The sequence below is a fragment of the Odocoileus virginianus genome, chromosome 23 (assembly GCF_023699985.2).
Source record: "Odocoileus virginianus isolate 20LAN1187 ecotype Illinois chromosome 23, Ovbor_1.2, whole genome shotgun sequence".
Lineage (NCBI taxonomy): Eukaryota > Metazoa > Chordata > Mammalia > Artiodactyla > Cervidae > Odocoileus > Odocoileus virginianus.
The window spans coordinates 46,169,789-46,185,304 of NC_069696.1; the positions used below are offsets into that span (position 1 = coordinate 46,169,789).

Sequence of the window (15,516 nt, forward strand, 5' to 3'; positions counted from 1 at the left end):
AACACGAACCCACCAATCGTGCCGCACCACGCACCCGCTGTACCCAATGGGGGCTCGTGGGGGGGACCACAGTTCACCAATCGGAGCTGTCCAGGTGCGGTGCCCGATGCCCGAAGCGTGGCTCCCCCCGATTGGTCAGTCCTGGCCCCCTTTCTCCAATCAAATGGTTCCGCGGGCCCCTCTCACTTGGGACCGCCCCTTTGCTTGGGTTGTTCTGGCCTCTAAGGGAAACCGTCCAATGAACGTCAGCACAGAACTCATTCCCCACTTGTGAAGCGGTCGCGCGGAACCACTTCCGGATCCTAGAGAGCGTTTATTCTGTGACCAGGGGAAGCGGTAGCCATGGCAACGAGTTCGCCACTTTTTCCGTGCCCAGGCGCGGGGTCACTTTGGGAATGATTCCAGAGCGACTTTTCGCAGTCACCTTTCTATTTGGCAGTGCTTCTCGGTAAAGAGACACACGTGAGAGGTGGAAAATCCCCCGAAGCGCTTTTCGATGCGAGTGATGTTGAACTACAGTTCCCAGCATGCAACGTACTAAAGAGGAAACTCCGTAGCGCATGCTGGGAATCGTAGTCTTTGATCAGCTGCGTAGTTTGGCTCTTCCTTTTGCATGTCTTCCCAGCGTGTCTTTGCTCTCCGCCGGGTGTTTTGGAATTTACCCCTCGTTCCCATTGCCGTAGAGGTCTGTACGTATTCCAGACTCTCCAGTGTACATCCTTTAGAAGCGGGCCTAGAAAGCCCCCAAGGCCTTGGCCGAGACCCCCGTGTTCTGGGGGGCGGTCTCTCTGAGTCTGGCCCCAGCCTGGCCTCATTCGCTAGCCTTTTCCGAATCTGCCTTCCCCTGCGTCACTTGGGCAGCCGGAATCCCTGTTGCGTCCGCTCCTTTCACGGCAGGAATCCCAGGCCTCCAGATTCGATTTCCAGAAGAGAGTAGCGGGACTCCCTTCACCTTCCCTTGAGGGAAATTGCGAGCAATTTTGATGCCCCGACTCCCTCATGAAGTTCAAAGGCGGTGACCCGGTGGTCCCAGAGTCCCTGCTGTAAGTCAGGTGGAGAGCATGGTAGTAAAGTCCAGTCTAACACAAAAGGAAGAAATGCTTTCAGTTTGACGTGCAGGAGGATACACCTGCAGATCTTTGAAAGCAAAACCTGTGGGGCTGCAGATGAGAGAGGTGCAGATGACAGCTTTGTCACTTCGTGGAAGTACAGAAAGACCAGGTGTCTTTCGTGTGAGGGAAGTCCCTCACCCTAAGCTTGCGCCCTGGAAAACATTTTTTTCTGTCTCTTTAACCTAGTCTGTACATAACCCCCACCCTGACTCGCACCCCAGTTTCTGACGAAAACACTGCCTTCCTTACTGCTTCCTACAGGGTAATTGAACTTCAAATTTGTTTTCAGGTAATCATCCGAATTCCTGAAGGCACGTTTTCAATGACAGGCTATCGTATTTATTTATAACTTCCCCTATTTAGGTTTGCCGGTCTTAAATCTGTGGTCAGCACTTACCCATTGTGGTGGTGCTTCATTTACATCTGCCTAAATTACCTGTCTTTGTTGTTAGTAAGAAAAGTTTAGCTTACAGAGCTTTGGTCGTGCTTCTGTGCTTGCGTCTTTTTTTTTTTTTAAGGGTGTACTAGGATAGGAATTACATTCAGAAATCTCAATATTTGCGTTTTTGTGTGTTTCAACTCTTGTTTATTTTTTGTTTTTAGAAAAAGATGAGTGCCTTGACTTTTCTGCATTTCATAACATTTCTGTAGTTCTGAACAAGTAAGCAACCAGTTCTGAAATTGCAAACTCCATCTTAACTGGTCAGTGGTGGGTCACTTGTGCTGCACCTGGAGGAAACTGAGAGTGAGATGGGCCCTCCAAAATAGATGCATTGCTTGTGGGCACAGGGTTCTGCAAACGATGACTGCGCAAGACAGGCAGAACACAGGACAGACTGACGGAGAAATATGGTTGGTTGTTGTCAGGCTCAAGTCTGTCCCTTTAAGACGTGATTCACGGCTGTGCACCCTGTCCAAGGGATGGGCAGCTGACCCTGTTTCCAGCCTCTGTTTCTCCCCTGTGGTCTCCACCTCTTTGGCCACTTGACCCATGATTGATCCTCAGGTCCTATCTTGGCCTAACTTCTCCAGAACTTACACTTCAGATTCTTATTAAGCTCATGACCTTTGGATCTGGGTCCTTTCCTTCCTAATTTTAGTTTTTCCCTTTTGACAGTGTCCACGAATGCTACTGGAAAGGCTACCATTGTTGTCTTTGTTATTGTTACTGTTGCTGTTAAGCTTTTTCTTGAGCACAGTTAACTCCACTAGATAGCACCTTCCTTTGTGATTGAGCTTGGGAGAGAAAAACCAGACACACATAGGGGTGTCATTAGGAACAATGGATGGCTCACCTGGTTGCAGGGGTCGTCTAGTGCTGAGTCAGGGAGAATGCAGACTAGGGAGATGACGACAGGATAGCAGTTGGCATCTGAGGGCACTGACGTGTGGAGCTGAGCTCCAGGGTGAATTTCTTGGTTCACTCTTTCATTTATTAATTCAGCAGTGTTGGAAACCTGGTATGTGCCTAGGATTATGCAAAGTGCTGGCAGTATAAGGGAGAGCAATATAGATGTGGTCTCTGCAGAACTGGAAGAAATGTTAACATCATCAGTGCATGCGTCTTATTTAAACTGAAGCAAAGATATAAGAGAATGCAAAAGAATGTGAGGGAATTTTGAGATGTGATGATGAAAATGCTCTTGATCTTGATTTTTGTGGTGGTTGGAACTCATCAAACTGTAAACTTTGAAAAGAGTGAATTTTGTCATATGTAAATTATACCTGAATCCAAAAAACCCTAATAGCAACTATTAAAGAACAACAACAAAAAACCCAAAACAAAGAACACTAAAACCCATTTCAGTAGGAAGCAGGAACCAGACAGAGATGCCCCAGTTGTCAGCATTGTCCCACACTGTGTAAAAGTGTCTGAGACAAAAAAATGAAGTGGGGCTTCCTGCCTAGTTCAGTCGGTAAAACATCTGCCTGCAATGCGGGAGACCTGGGTTCAATTCCTAGGTCGGGATGGCAGCCCACTCTAGTATTCTTGCCTGGAGAATCCCATGGACAGAGGAGCACCATAGTCAACATTAATTTAGAACAGTTGTGGACTTTCACTGTAAAATTCCTTCTCACTGGTGAAATGATTGCCTATCTGAAAATTCAACAGGCTCTAGCTAGGGGGAAAAAATCATTGACTATAACAAATATATAAGCATCAATAGACTTACCATAATCTTGCAGAAAACACAGAAATGGAAATTCTAACACCTTCATTCATATTAGAGACCAAAACCATAAAATACTTAGGAATAAACTTGAAAGACATAGCTCCAACATGAAGAAAACTGTAAAATCTTATTGAAGAATATAAAACGAATGGAGAAGTTGAGTCTGGTGCCACACCCTATAGGATATTATTGCCGTGTAGCAAATTACCCCAAAACTGTAGGTTAAAGAAATAAGCATGTACTATCTTGCACAGTATCCATAGTGGGGAATGTTGGAGTGCTTAGCTTGGTAGTCCTGATTCTGGGTCTCTCATGAAGCTGCAGTCAGGATGTCAACATCTGCTGCTGACATCAAAGGCTTGGCTGGGGCTGGAGAACCTGCTCTGTGATGACTCACTCACATGGATATTTACCAGAGTTGTCAGTTCCTCACTGCTTGGACCTCTCCCTTGGGCTACTTGAGTGAGCTCACAGTATGGTAGCTGGCTTTCCCCAGAGTGAGTGGTCCACATCAGAAACAGGGCAGGAGCTGTGATAACTCATAACCAACCTCAGAAATCACACACCGTCATTTCAACTAACTCTACTTAGTGAGAGAGGCGATTACATGAAGAGGTGAATACCAGGAGTCAGAAATCACTGGGGCCATGTTAGAAGCTGGCTGTTACCATACCCTAGCTGCAAGAGAAGCTGAGAAAGATTCTAGCTGGCATCTTCAGCTTCTTTGGTGAGTAATGGGCTCATGAAAGGGGGCGGGGGGCAAGAGCCAGAAGTGGGGATTTCCCCCCAAATAGGAAGGGGATTCAGATGCTGCACAATGAAAAAGGATGATACAGTATCTACTACATGTTTGAATAGACAAACAGAACAATGTAGGTGAAGAGAGAATCCAGAGATAGATTGTTTCAACTTAATACATGATAAAAGAGATATTTCAGTTTAGAGGAGAAATGATGGTTTGTTTTATAAATGATGCTGACCTTGACTGATTATCCATGTAAAGAAAAATAAAGTTGACTCCTATCTTATACCATATAAAAAAGAAATCCAGCTTAGGAGAAAATAAGAAAGGCTGTGGGTACATGGCAGGAATGGGGGAGGCCTCCTTAACTAAGATTGAGCATCCATTTTTAAAGGGGTCACAAAGAGTCTGCCACAACTTAGTGAGAAAAATTAAATTGAAATTAAATCCTTATAGACAAATAGAATAAATTCTTAAAATTGAAATGATAATAAAAAAATAAAAATTGATAAAAATAAATGAGTTGTGTTTAAAGGGTTTTGATACTGATAAATTACACTCTAGGAAAGCTGTGCCAGTTTACATTCCCACCAAATTATGTTTTAAGAATAAAAAGCTTTAAAAAAGAAAAAGTACAGCTTGGGGCTGTCAAACTAAAATTACCAAAGTTAGATGCTGTGACCATGAAGGGTGGGGGTGGGGGCATGTTATTTATATATAGAAATTTCTAAGCCTAAGCATATTAAGAGAAATTTCTGGGAAAAAAAAGCAGAGGGAATTTTCACCAGTTTGTAAATAGTCTCATAACTTCTAGTTCTAAATTGCAGTGATAAATAGAGCGATACTACTTTGAGGCTACTTTATCACCAAATTTGAAGTCAAACATTTGCTATAGAGGTAATGTTAACACTGACAACAGCAGCAGGAATAGCAAACATTGATTGAGGACTTTATATATACCTTGCAGATTCTAAAATGCAAACTAAACAGTGATAATTTGCTTAAGAAATCTGTTGGGAAGGCTGTTCCTTCCTTCCTTCCTCCATTACCTCTCTCCCTCCCTCTTTGTCTCTTCATTTCTTTTTGGAAATAAGAACAGGGAATTTATTGAAGTGATGGTGAAGCAGTTCATAGAGTGGAAGGAAAAGCTAGACACTAGGCCTCAGGATCAACAGGACACCCAGGGCAGTAATGTTTATCTAGGGCCCTGGAACAGGAGTCCTCAGCCCTTACTAGGGAATGTGCTTTCTTAATAAGTTCATCTTTGCGTGTTAAAACAAATTAAAAAAAAAATGTTTATTAGGTGCCTGTTATGCAGAGCCTCATTTAATCCTGCTATATCGGATTTGGTCATTGTTTTCAGACTCAGCTGAAAGAGCTACCATCAGAGTGAGATCGTGGGGGAGTTTATGTCACTCCAGAGCCCACACTCAACCTCTGTGTATCCCCAACAGTGTGGAAGGTGCCACTCTAATGCCACTTGCTGCTATCAAGTGGGCGAGGGACGGATACTAAATAGCTTTGGTTCTCTGGTGCAGTTGTTGGGCTCTTTCAGTTCTGTTTTAGTCTTCCTGATTATGCCAAGAGAAAGTCAGCTTTGTCCAAGTTTGTCTTAAATAGCTCTCTAATAAGCACACATTAGTCTACCTTTTCCATAAAAAGAGGAATGTATCTAATAGAATTTATTCAATGCTGTTTGCTATTTAAATTTTTTTTAACTTTTTTATTTTGTATTGGGGTGTAACCAATTAACAATGATGTGACAGTTTCAAATGGACCTCAAAGGGACTCGGTCATACATACACATGTGTCCATTCTCCCCTAGACTCCCCACCCACACTGCCCGCCAGGTAGCACAGGGTTCCCTGTGCTCCACAGTAGGCATTATTGGTCATCCTTTTTAAATCGAGCAGCACGTTTGGTTTTTAAGGCATTGTTTTTATGGCTACTATCTATCTGTGACATGTGATAAGGGTTTTGCACTTTATAGTAATAATGAAAAGTTTGTAGTTAATTTTTTTGTTTACATTGTTTTAAAGTAAAATTAAAAAAATCATATCCTACTTTTATCTTTCCACTCCAAGATAACTTCTTCTACTTCTGTCCACCTCCCCACTCCTGTCGCCATTAATCCTCTATTTCTACAAAAACTTGGAAGGTTCTTTATTAGCAGTTGTGGAGTTATTATTAATATTACTACTTGGCCATACCACAGGGATCTTAGTTCCCTGACCAGGAATCAAACTTGGGCCACCTGCACTGGAAAGATGAAGTCTTAGCTGCTGGACCACCAGGGAAGTCCTAGTTCTCAGACTTTTAAGGAATCAGCTCTATTTTTGGTCTAATTTATATAAAATGCGCCCATTTTAAGTGGTCAGTTGGTAAGTTTAGATGAATGTCTACACCTAACTACCAGTTTGATTATGATAGAAAACATTCCAGGTGCTGTAAAGAGTTCCCTTCCCAGTTATTTTCTCCCCACCCTCCACCAGGCAACTAATGGTTTATTTTCTGTCACCAGTCGCTGTGTGTGTGTGGTTTTTTTTTTTTTTTGGCTTTTTTCTTTGACTCATGAGTTATTTAGAAATGTATTATTTAATTTCCAAAATTTGTCAATTTTTCAGGTATCTTTCTGTCATCAATTTCAAATTTAATTCCATTGGGGTTAGAGAACAGAATTTATATGATTTTAGTTCTTTCAGATTTGTTAAGAGTATTGGTTTATGACCTAGGATGGACTTTAGCAAACCTATTACTTAAAAGGCCAGATAGAAAATATTTCAGGCTTTGTGGGCCAAATAATCTCTATCATGACTACTCAGCTCTGCTCTTGTAATATTAAATACTCACTGTAAGTGAAAGTGGCTGAATTTCGGTAAAATGTTCTTTATAAAACAGGGAACAGGTAGGCCTTAGCCTTTAGGCTGTAGTTTGCTGAACTTTGGCCTAGAAGCTGGTTCATTTTGGTGATTGTTCTATGTGCATGCGAGAAGAATCTGTATTCTGCTTTTGGGTGAAATGTTCAAAACCAATTTGCTTGATAGTGTTTTAGATCTTCTACATCTTTGCTGATTATCTGACTACTTAAACTATCGATTTTACTTAAGAGACGAGTTTTAAAATCTCTAACTTGTATTATGAGTTTGTCTATTTCTCCTGTCATTTCTACCAGTTTTGCTTTGTGTGTTTTGGAACTCTGTTGTTAGGTGCGTGCACACTTAGGATTATTATGCTTTCTTCGTGGACTACTTTGTCATTATGTAATGTCACTTTCTATCACTAGTGACACTTGTTGTGAAGTCTGCTTTTTATGATGATCACTCCTAGTTTACTTCTCTCTAGGATCACACACTTTGTACTGCCTGATGTATAATATCCGAAAATAGCAATTCATGTATTTTGTCCAGATTTCTAATTTTTTGAAGAGGGGTAGGTAAGTCATGTCCCTGTTATTTATCATGGCTGGAAGCAGAAGCCCAGTAACTTTCTTTTTAATATATATATATATATATATATATTGCTTGCCATCAGTGACTGTACTTTTACCCTCTTAGTTATGTCGTTTGGAAGATCATTTAGTTTGCTTCCTTTCTTTTTCTATTTTTTTCTATCATAAACAATGCAATGAACACCTAATAGTTATAGTTTTTCACTATTTTGATTAGCTCCTTGGAGTGATTCCCAGAAAGTAGTAATACATTTTGAAGTATATTGCTATTTACTTTGCAAACATACCTTCTAATAGCTTTCCAGAGTTACCAGTTTACAATTCCATAGGTATACATAAGGTATAAATTTCACCAATATTTAGATTGTTATTGTTGTTCAGTCACTAAGCTGTGTCCAGCTCTTTGCGACCCCATGGTTTAGATAGCTATACTTTCAAATGTCTGTATCATTGAGTACTTTTAAATTTCTTTGAATTCTAGGAGGGTTAAATATGCTTTTATATATATTCTTGTATTTTTTAAAACTTATTTGTATCTTTTGCTTGTATATCTACTAGGATGTCAGTATTTTTCTTAGAATAAAGATAAATTTATTTGTGGCAAATATTTTTTACAGTCCATTGTTTGCCTTTGGGTCTTTTAAAAATGTGGTTATTATTTGTACATCTTTTGTAATTTCTTCTATAGCTTAAAAGTTTTGGAAATCTTTTCCCAGTTTGATTAATATTTAATTATGTTTTCTTTTCATTTAAAAATTATACTAAATTCTTTTGTTCAACAAATATTCACCTGTCACCTACTCTGAGCCAGTCCTTATGCTGGGTGTTTGGGACCTGGTAGAGACCAAGATGTAAATTACCCCTGATCACTTGGAAATAGGAAAAGGTGGATATTTTCAAGTGCTGATAATCTAATTCTAGCCTCCTACATGGCAGGCAGAAAGTCTTTTAATAAAGTGCTCATGATGCCGCTTCAGTTATCTTTTAGATTTTGTTTGTGTGAGATTAACTGTTTCAAGTTGTCATCTACTTATTACAGTATCATTTATTGTGTAGGTGTTTTCTACCCATTGATTTATGGTATCTTCAAGACCTAGAGTCTTAAAAAAAAAAAAAAAGACCTAGAGTCTTATCCATATAATATGGAGGCAGTGTAATGTATGTGTCCTGGAGTCAGGCTGACTTGTGTTTAGATCCTGGCTCTTCACTTACTAGCCAAGTGACTTTGGATATGTTGCTTATCCTGTCTGAACTTTTGTTTCTTCATCAGTGAAGTAGAGTGGTAATATTATCTATTGTGTGATTGTTGTTACAGTTAAATGCAAAAGGGTTAACACTTTTCAAAAGGTAATGCATTATTATATCCTTGTCAGGTGGTCTTGATGGAGAATTGCCCTATTCATGATAAAACGGTATGTTTCTCCATAGTTGAAAGCAATGAACATAAACAGTGAAGCAACATTTGGTAAGGAAATGAGTTGCATCAAGAAAAAGCTCATAAAACTAGGTACTTTTCATTGAATCTTTTGCTTCTGAGCAAGATGCAAGCATATCTACCTCATTGTTGGAGGGTGTGTATTTTTCCATTAGCTCAGTGGAATTGAATTTCCAATGCATGTAGGTGAATGGAATGTCGTGAGAGCCCGCACAACTTGAGATAGAAATAATCACAGTACTCCATGAAGTTCTTAGATCCAGACTTCCTTGCCTGTCAGTTGCCGGGTGCATTATTGCTCTTGGGCCTTATTATATTGCTATTTTGATTTATTCTTCTTTCCTGACCTCAACTTCATAACAGTTTTCATTCTTGCTTCTGGTCACAGTCATGGGTCTTGGCTTATTCTGTTGCTAGGTATGCTAGGCTCCTTTTCTGCATTTGCCTTCCTTTTCACACTCTTTAGCAAGTCCCCTTGCATAGATCCAAATTAACAGGGGCAAAAGGAGCAGGTGGCCAAAGGAACGCTGGAAAGGTAGGATGGGGAGTGCTGAGGAAAACAGGGAGAACTGTATTCAGTGCCCACTTACCACCTGTGGATCTCAGCTCTTTAGCAAAAGCTGTGGGGAAACAGAGGATCAGTGAACTTCCTGGAATCCTAAAAAGAATTTTTTTTTCTTTTTCAGTCCTGACTTAAACTCGATTGTTTTTCGAGTCTGATCTGTGCATTGTTTGCCATCACTCATGTTATAGTATCTATAAGAAGAAGACATTCTGGGGAAAGATTTCAATCTGTTTATAGCAAACATTATTAGGAGAACGTCATAGAAGCAGAGGAGGTCGGTGGCTGCACCAGAACAAAAATTGTTCTATTTTAAGGGTTATTTCATCTCTGAGCAAAGTGAAATGAAGTCAAATGAGAGTGAAGACAGGTCTGCCCAATTCCTTTTAAAGCCACAGAAACCCATTCAGCCTTACATCTGCTCGACTCTGGGTGATTTTGAAGAAGAGAGAGACTTTTTGGCAAGCTACATCTTCCCTCAGCTGAATGAACTCTGCAATTCCCGGGGCACGTATTTCAAAGCTGTGGACCTGAGATGGTCAGTGTTGGAGGCCCAAGAACCCTCACTCTCCAATCTCTTTAGACAGCATTTTTGTCTCCAGTCGCAACACCTGAAGCTCTGTCTTGACTATGTGAACAGCTGCTTTCCTTTTTTCATCTGCTTGCTGGGTCAGACATACGGGGAATTTCTCCATAACTACTCACCTGTCATGTTCTCCAAGGCAACTGACTTGTCAAGTTTATCCAGAGTGGAACAGAATCTCTATGTTGCTGCAAAAAACGGTTATCCTTGGGTTCTGGAGTATCCCACCTGCAGTCTGATGGAGCTAGAGGTCATCCAAGCAGCATTTCTGAATGAGTCTCAATTTCAGTATTTTTACTTTAGGAGGGGAGCCATGCCACTGAAGACTTGGGATGAAGAAAAGGAGGAGATGCTGTCTTCGGGTTGTCTGACTGATGATGAGGAGAAATTAAAGATCGGAATGCTTAAGGCCAAGATTATTAGCAAAGGGCTCCCTGTCAGGTTGTATAAAGATCTCCACGAGTTGGGTGAGCTGATTCTCAAGGACTGGTTGGTCGTGATAGAGAAGCTTTGCCCAGCCACTGTAATGACGGAAAATACAGGTTAGTAAATATGGAGATACCTAAGTCTATTGTCATAGGTTCATGTGTTTTGTGTGTCTTCCTTGTGAAATAAATTTTAAAATGGTTGAAAATGTTATTTATGCACTTAAAATTGTTAGCATATTCCCGTAACATTCACTTCATGTGAAGATTTTTGAAACTGAGAATAAGAGTAAATAATAGGTCATGGAAGACGATTTAGGGAGTCAAGGAGCTCGGGAAAGACCTGAAATATTTGGCAGCTAATGTGTAGATCCAGAGCAGAGGTTCTAGACCAGGGCTGATTTTACCCCCAAGGGACTTCTGGCTACATCTGAAGACTTTTGGTGTCACAGTTGGGAGTGTACTACTGGTATCTACCAGGTGGAGATCGCGGTCACTGTTACACATCCTCCAGTGCACAGAACTCCCCCTCATAATAAAGAATTTTCCAATTCCAAATATCAACAGTACCAAGGTTGAGACAACCTAATCTAAAGGGAAGAGAACTGTTATTGTCAAATGATTTTTGCATGTTACCACTTTTAATCTTTAAGATTTAGACCTGCAAGGTGGATGCTGTAATTGCTGTTTTACAGATGAACCAATGAAAGCTGTGTAGCAATTAAGTGAGTTACCTAATGTCACTTCACCAGTGAGGGATCCTTCTAGGATATGAACCCAGGCCCTTTTGACTTCAAAACAATGCTCTTTTGCTTTCACCCTTACTACTCAGAAAGTCAGTAATCCGTGGACTGGTAGTCTCAGCATCACCTCTGAACTTGCTAGAAATGCATTCTGGGTCTGTTGAATCAGAATTTGCATTTTAATAAAGATGACAGGTGAGTTGCATGTACATCAAAGTTTGAAAAGCACTGCCTGACATCATATTGAAATGATTATAGTTATTTTGAAAGTAGTGTCTTATAGACATGTACAGATTAAAAAGGGAAGACCAACATCAGAATAGGGTGGAGATTCTTCACCTAGATAGACTTTGGGAGAGGGATCTGCGATGCCCTAAAATTATATGAAAAATAGAATGTTTTAATGCATATGTGTGTTTGGGGGTGCGTAGGAAATTTTCGCTCAAAGGAAGACATTGTCTTGGATCAAAAAGGTTTAATGACACAAAAAAGATTATGAATTACCGTTGTAAGGGCCCAAGTAGTGTGGGAATGCGGAATGAGGGTGGTGCATTCTCAGATGCTTTAGGGACCAGGCAGGCAGAGTGCTTGTAATGTGATAGGGAGCGGATCTGTGGTCAGTTGAATAGGAGGGAGTTGACCCACCTAAAGTCATTCACATTTGTTGTTGGGGGTGAGATGTGAAATCCCACCTGTGCTGGTCAAACTAGACTCCACCTACAAACCAAATCATTTTGGGGTCCTAGAAAATCACTCTGGGTTGCAAATGACTTACACTGGCTTCAAGAGAAAGAGAATTTGTTAATTTATATAACTTGAAGCCTAGGGATACGTCTGTGTTCAGCTCGAGGTGCATCCGCTTGCTCACAGGAGGATCCCAGGCCCTTGGTTCTCACTGTTTCTCTGACGGCTCTGCCGTCCTCATGCTGCCTCAGTTCTTTGGTTTCTCCGTTATGGAGGGAAGATGGCTGTAGCAGCTCCAGGTTCAAGTCCAGTAGTAAATGACTCAAAGTCCTACTGTTAAGTCTTTCTGTTCCTGATTAGTGGGATTTGGACTATATGCTTGTATCTGACTCAATCACTGGTATTGTGATTGATGTGATATGATGCTCTGATTTGGCTAATCCTGGGTCCTATGCCACCTCTGAAGGTGCAGGGAGTCAGACTTGCTACATTAACATGAGCTGAGAGTTGAGACAAGGTGGGACTCGAAATGATAGTCTGTGGCTCAGTAGGGTGTTGAGCAGTGCCAAAATATCTTGAGTATTCACTACAGCCTTGGAGTTTTAGAATGTCCAAAGACAGACATGTTCTCAGATCCAAAATTTTTCAGTTTTTATCTGTGTGACCTTGGGAAAATGACATAATATTGGTAAGCCTAGGTTTCTTCTTCTGATTTCTGGTTAGCAATAATCACCTTGAGAGTAATAACATATGCTAAGCCCCTGAAAACAGTGCCTGACATATATTGTGGTAATAGGGATGAATCATAAAAAAAATGAGTCCTGGGAGAATATAGTATATATTTTACTAAAGCCTGAAGTATAATTAATAATATTTTTTGACTAGTCTCAGTGTGAACTACATCCGTCAGTTAATGTTTACTAAAATGTTCAAAAATCAAACCTTTCTGTGTATTTATTTGGGTGAGAGGCAAATTGTTTCTCTATAGTTTTCTCATTAGTCTTTGATGTTGAGTACTATTGAAAGATTAGCTTGTTTTAGACTTTAGTTTTGAATATGTAATATATGGACTATATGTCTGCAGTAGAAGGTACAGAATGGATGAATTATTTTAAAAAATCTTTAAAAAAAAAAAAGGCAAAATTATTTTTCTTTTGGATCTTCAATACCCTTTAATCACCCACATAGTTCCAAAATCTCATAGTTGGGGTAAAAATAGGCCATTTGGGTAGCCAGTAGTTATCATAAGGCAATGTTGAGCTATCAGTTCACACGCTTGACTTTTAGAAGCACTTCTGAGGTCCTTGGAGTTACCTGAGACTGATGAGTGAGGTTCATGGTGAGCTAAAGAGACCCATTAGGTTGTGGGATCATCTCCAATTCTGTCTAAGATCTTGAAATTTAGAGCTGACCTTGGCCAAACTGTTGGTCCTCTAGGTCTGTTCTGGCCCTAACCTGAGCCAGAGGGCAGCCCAGTTAACTCTGGAAATATAAGATATCTTGAGACCTTACGAGGTTAAACCTGAGATGTTCTTTCTCCTGCGTCACATCATTTAAAAAACAACCCCCTCCCAAACTCTGGGAGATGTAGGTATCTCTAGAGATGGGGGGACATTTTGGAAGTCCAAAACACCTTGACTTTAACAATGAGTTTAGAAACACAGTAAATTGAAGCTAGAAGGAATCTCAGAGATCCAGTTGTCTGGCTGCCACTTATTTTACCTGAGAGTTTAAGGGACTTGCCCAATGGCAGAGTTGAAACTGTACTCATGGTTATCATTGTATTAGGGCATCTTATCCTAAAAATACACCCCACTTTCTCCCCCAACCATTGCCCTGTATAGAAACACATATGCTATGAGATTGAATTAGGTAACTTATACTTAGCTAACAATCTAAAAATATAAGAGGATATATGTAGCAAATCCAGTTTTTTTTTTTCTTTTGCCCTGTTCATTGTGAGGTCATGAAATAACTTGGAATCCTAAGTAGGATTTCAGATACAAGTAGCATTAAGAAGGTTAAATTGCTTGCCTGTAGCTTCCTTGCTTTACAATGTAGAGTGGGTTATGAAATATTATGCCAACATAGAAAGATGGTGGTAGGGACACAGAACACTTCCCTGGGCATTCATAATAACCATGTGAAATGGAAAATGCTAAACTACAAATCTAAGACATTATATCTTTTTGTCTCTATATCTTTTTGTCTCTAAATATATCTTTTTGTCTCTAAAGACTTTAAGCACAACTTTGAACGTTTCTATCATGAAGAGTTCACTGAGAAATGCAAGGAAGTGTTTGTTATTTCCAAGGAGTCTAGCAGGATCTTTGAAATCTTGGAAAGATTTGCCTTAAAGGATATGGAATCTGATTTTAACAGTCCTGCAGCAGGCTCCAGCTTAGACTCTGTTCTCAGGTACGATGTCAAGAAATCCCAAGCAAAGCAGTCGGACTTTAGTGAATAGACTCCTGCAGTTTGGAATACCTTCCTTCCCTCCCCCTTCCTACCCCTGCCTGCAAGACAGGCTTCCTAAAAGCCACCCCCGGCTTAGAATCCCCTCGTCAGAACTCACTCTGCAACTGCTGAATTTTCCTGACTGTTTCAGTTTCTTTCTTCCAGTCTCCTCAAGAAGATTATAAACCCCGGAGGACAGAGAGCTCGCCTTCTGTTTTAACCCCATAGTCCAAAGTTTGTCTAAGTCATTCCTGACAATGATGAAATGATTTTAAGGAGAAAAAGTTGGATTAGGAAACATGAATAATGCATCTTTACAGTATTGCATAATTTACAAAGAACTTCCACATACATCATCAGCTCATTATTAATTACATTAAGATATTCAGCCAACACTTATTAATGGCTGACTATGGGCCATGGCTTTGTGTTTGTGTGTAAGGAATTGAGTTATCTTACCCAAAGTTTGCGCTCCTTCACTTTTTTCAGTGTCCTCTTCATTCAGACAAAGAATCCACCTGCAATGCAGGAGACCCTGGTTTGATTCCTTGGAAGGGAAGATCCCCTGGAGCAGGGACAGGCTAACCACTCCAGTATTCTTGGGCTTCCCTTGTGGCTTAGCTGGTTAAGAATCTGCCTGCAATGCGGGAGACCTGGGTTCGGTCCTTGGGTTGGGAAGATCCCCTGGAAGGGAAAGGCTACCCATTTCAGTATTCTGGCCTGGAGAATTCCATGGACTGTATAGTCCGTAGGGTCACAAAGAGTCGGACACGACTGAGCGACTTTCACTTCACTTGACCCAAAGTTTGCACTCCTTCACTTTTTTTCAGTGTCCTCTTCATTCAGACCCCCATATCTTTTCCTTTTCTGGGTGGTGACGTATTCTCTTCACCACCCACAGGCATGAAGAGGCTAGGGCATGAAGAAAGAGCTGGGGTTGTCTGTGGTGTCCTTCCCAGTTTCAACCCTAGAAATAGGGAGATTCCTTGGACTGTTTTATTTCTTCTATCCTCATCCTCCAGTTCTTACCACAGGTATAATTTATTCTGTGAGGGTTTCAGGATTTGAGATAAACCCACAGTGGCTCAGGGCTGTGCTTCACCGTCTCTGCCCCAGTCTCAGCACCCACTATGACCTGCAGGGCTCCCAAC

At 40.8% G+C, this 15,516-nt stretch overlaps 1 protein-coding gene across 1 annotated transcript in view; it reads left to right on the forward strand.

The window, feature by feature from the left end:
* The first annotated feature begins 482 nt into the window (after positions 1 to 482).
* LOC110145301 (putative tetratricopeptide repeat protein 41) overlaps positions 483 to 15,516 on the forward strand; it is an 83,758-nt gene continuing 68,724 nt past the window's right edge. Inside the window, 3 exon segments of the mRNA XM_070454030.1 lie at positions 483 to 1,043; positions 9,598 to 10,598; positions 14,146 to 14,326. Coding sequence (XP_070310131.1) covers positions 9,818 to 10,598; positions 14,146 to 14,326 — 962 coding nt within the window. The 5' untranslated portion in view covers positions 483 to 1,043; positions 9,598 to 9,817.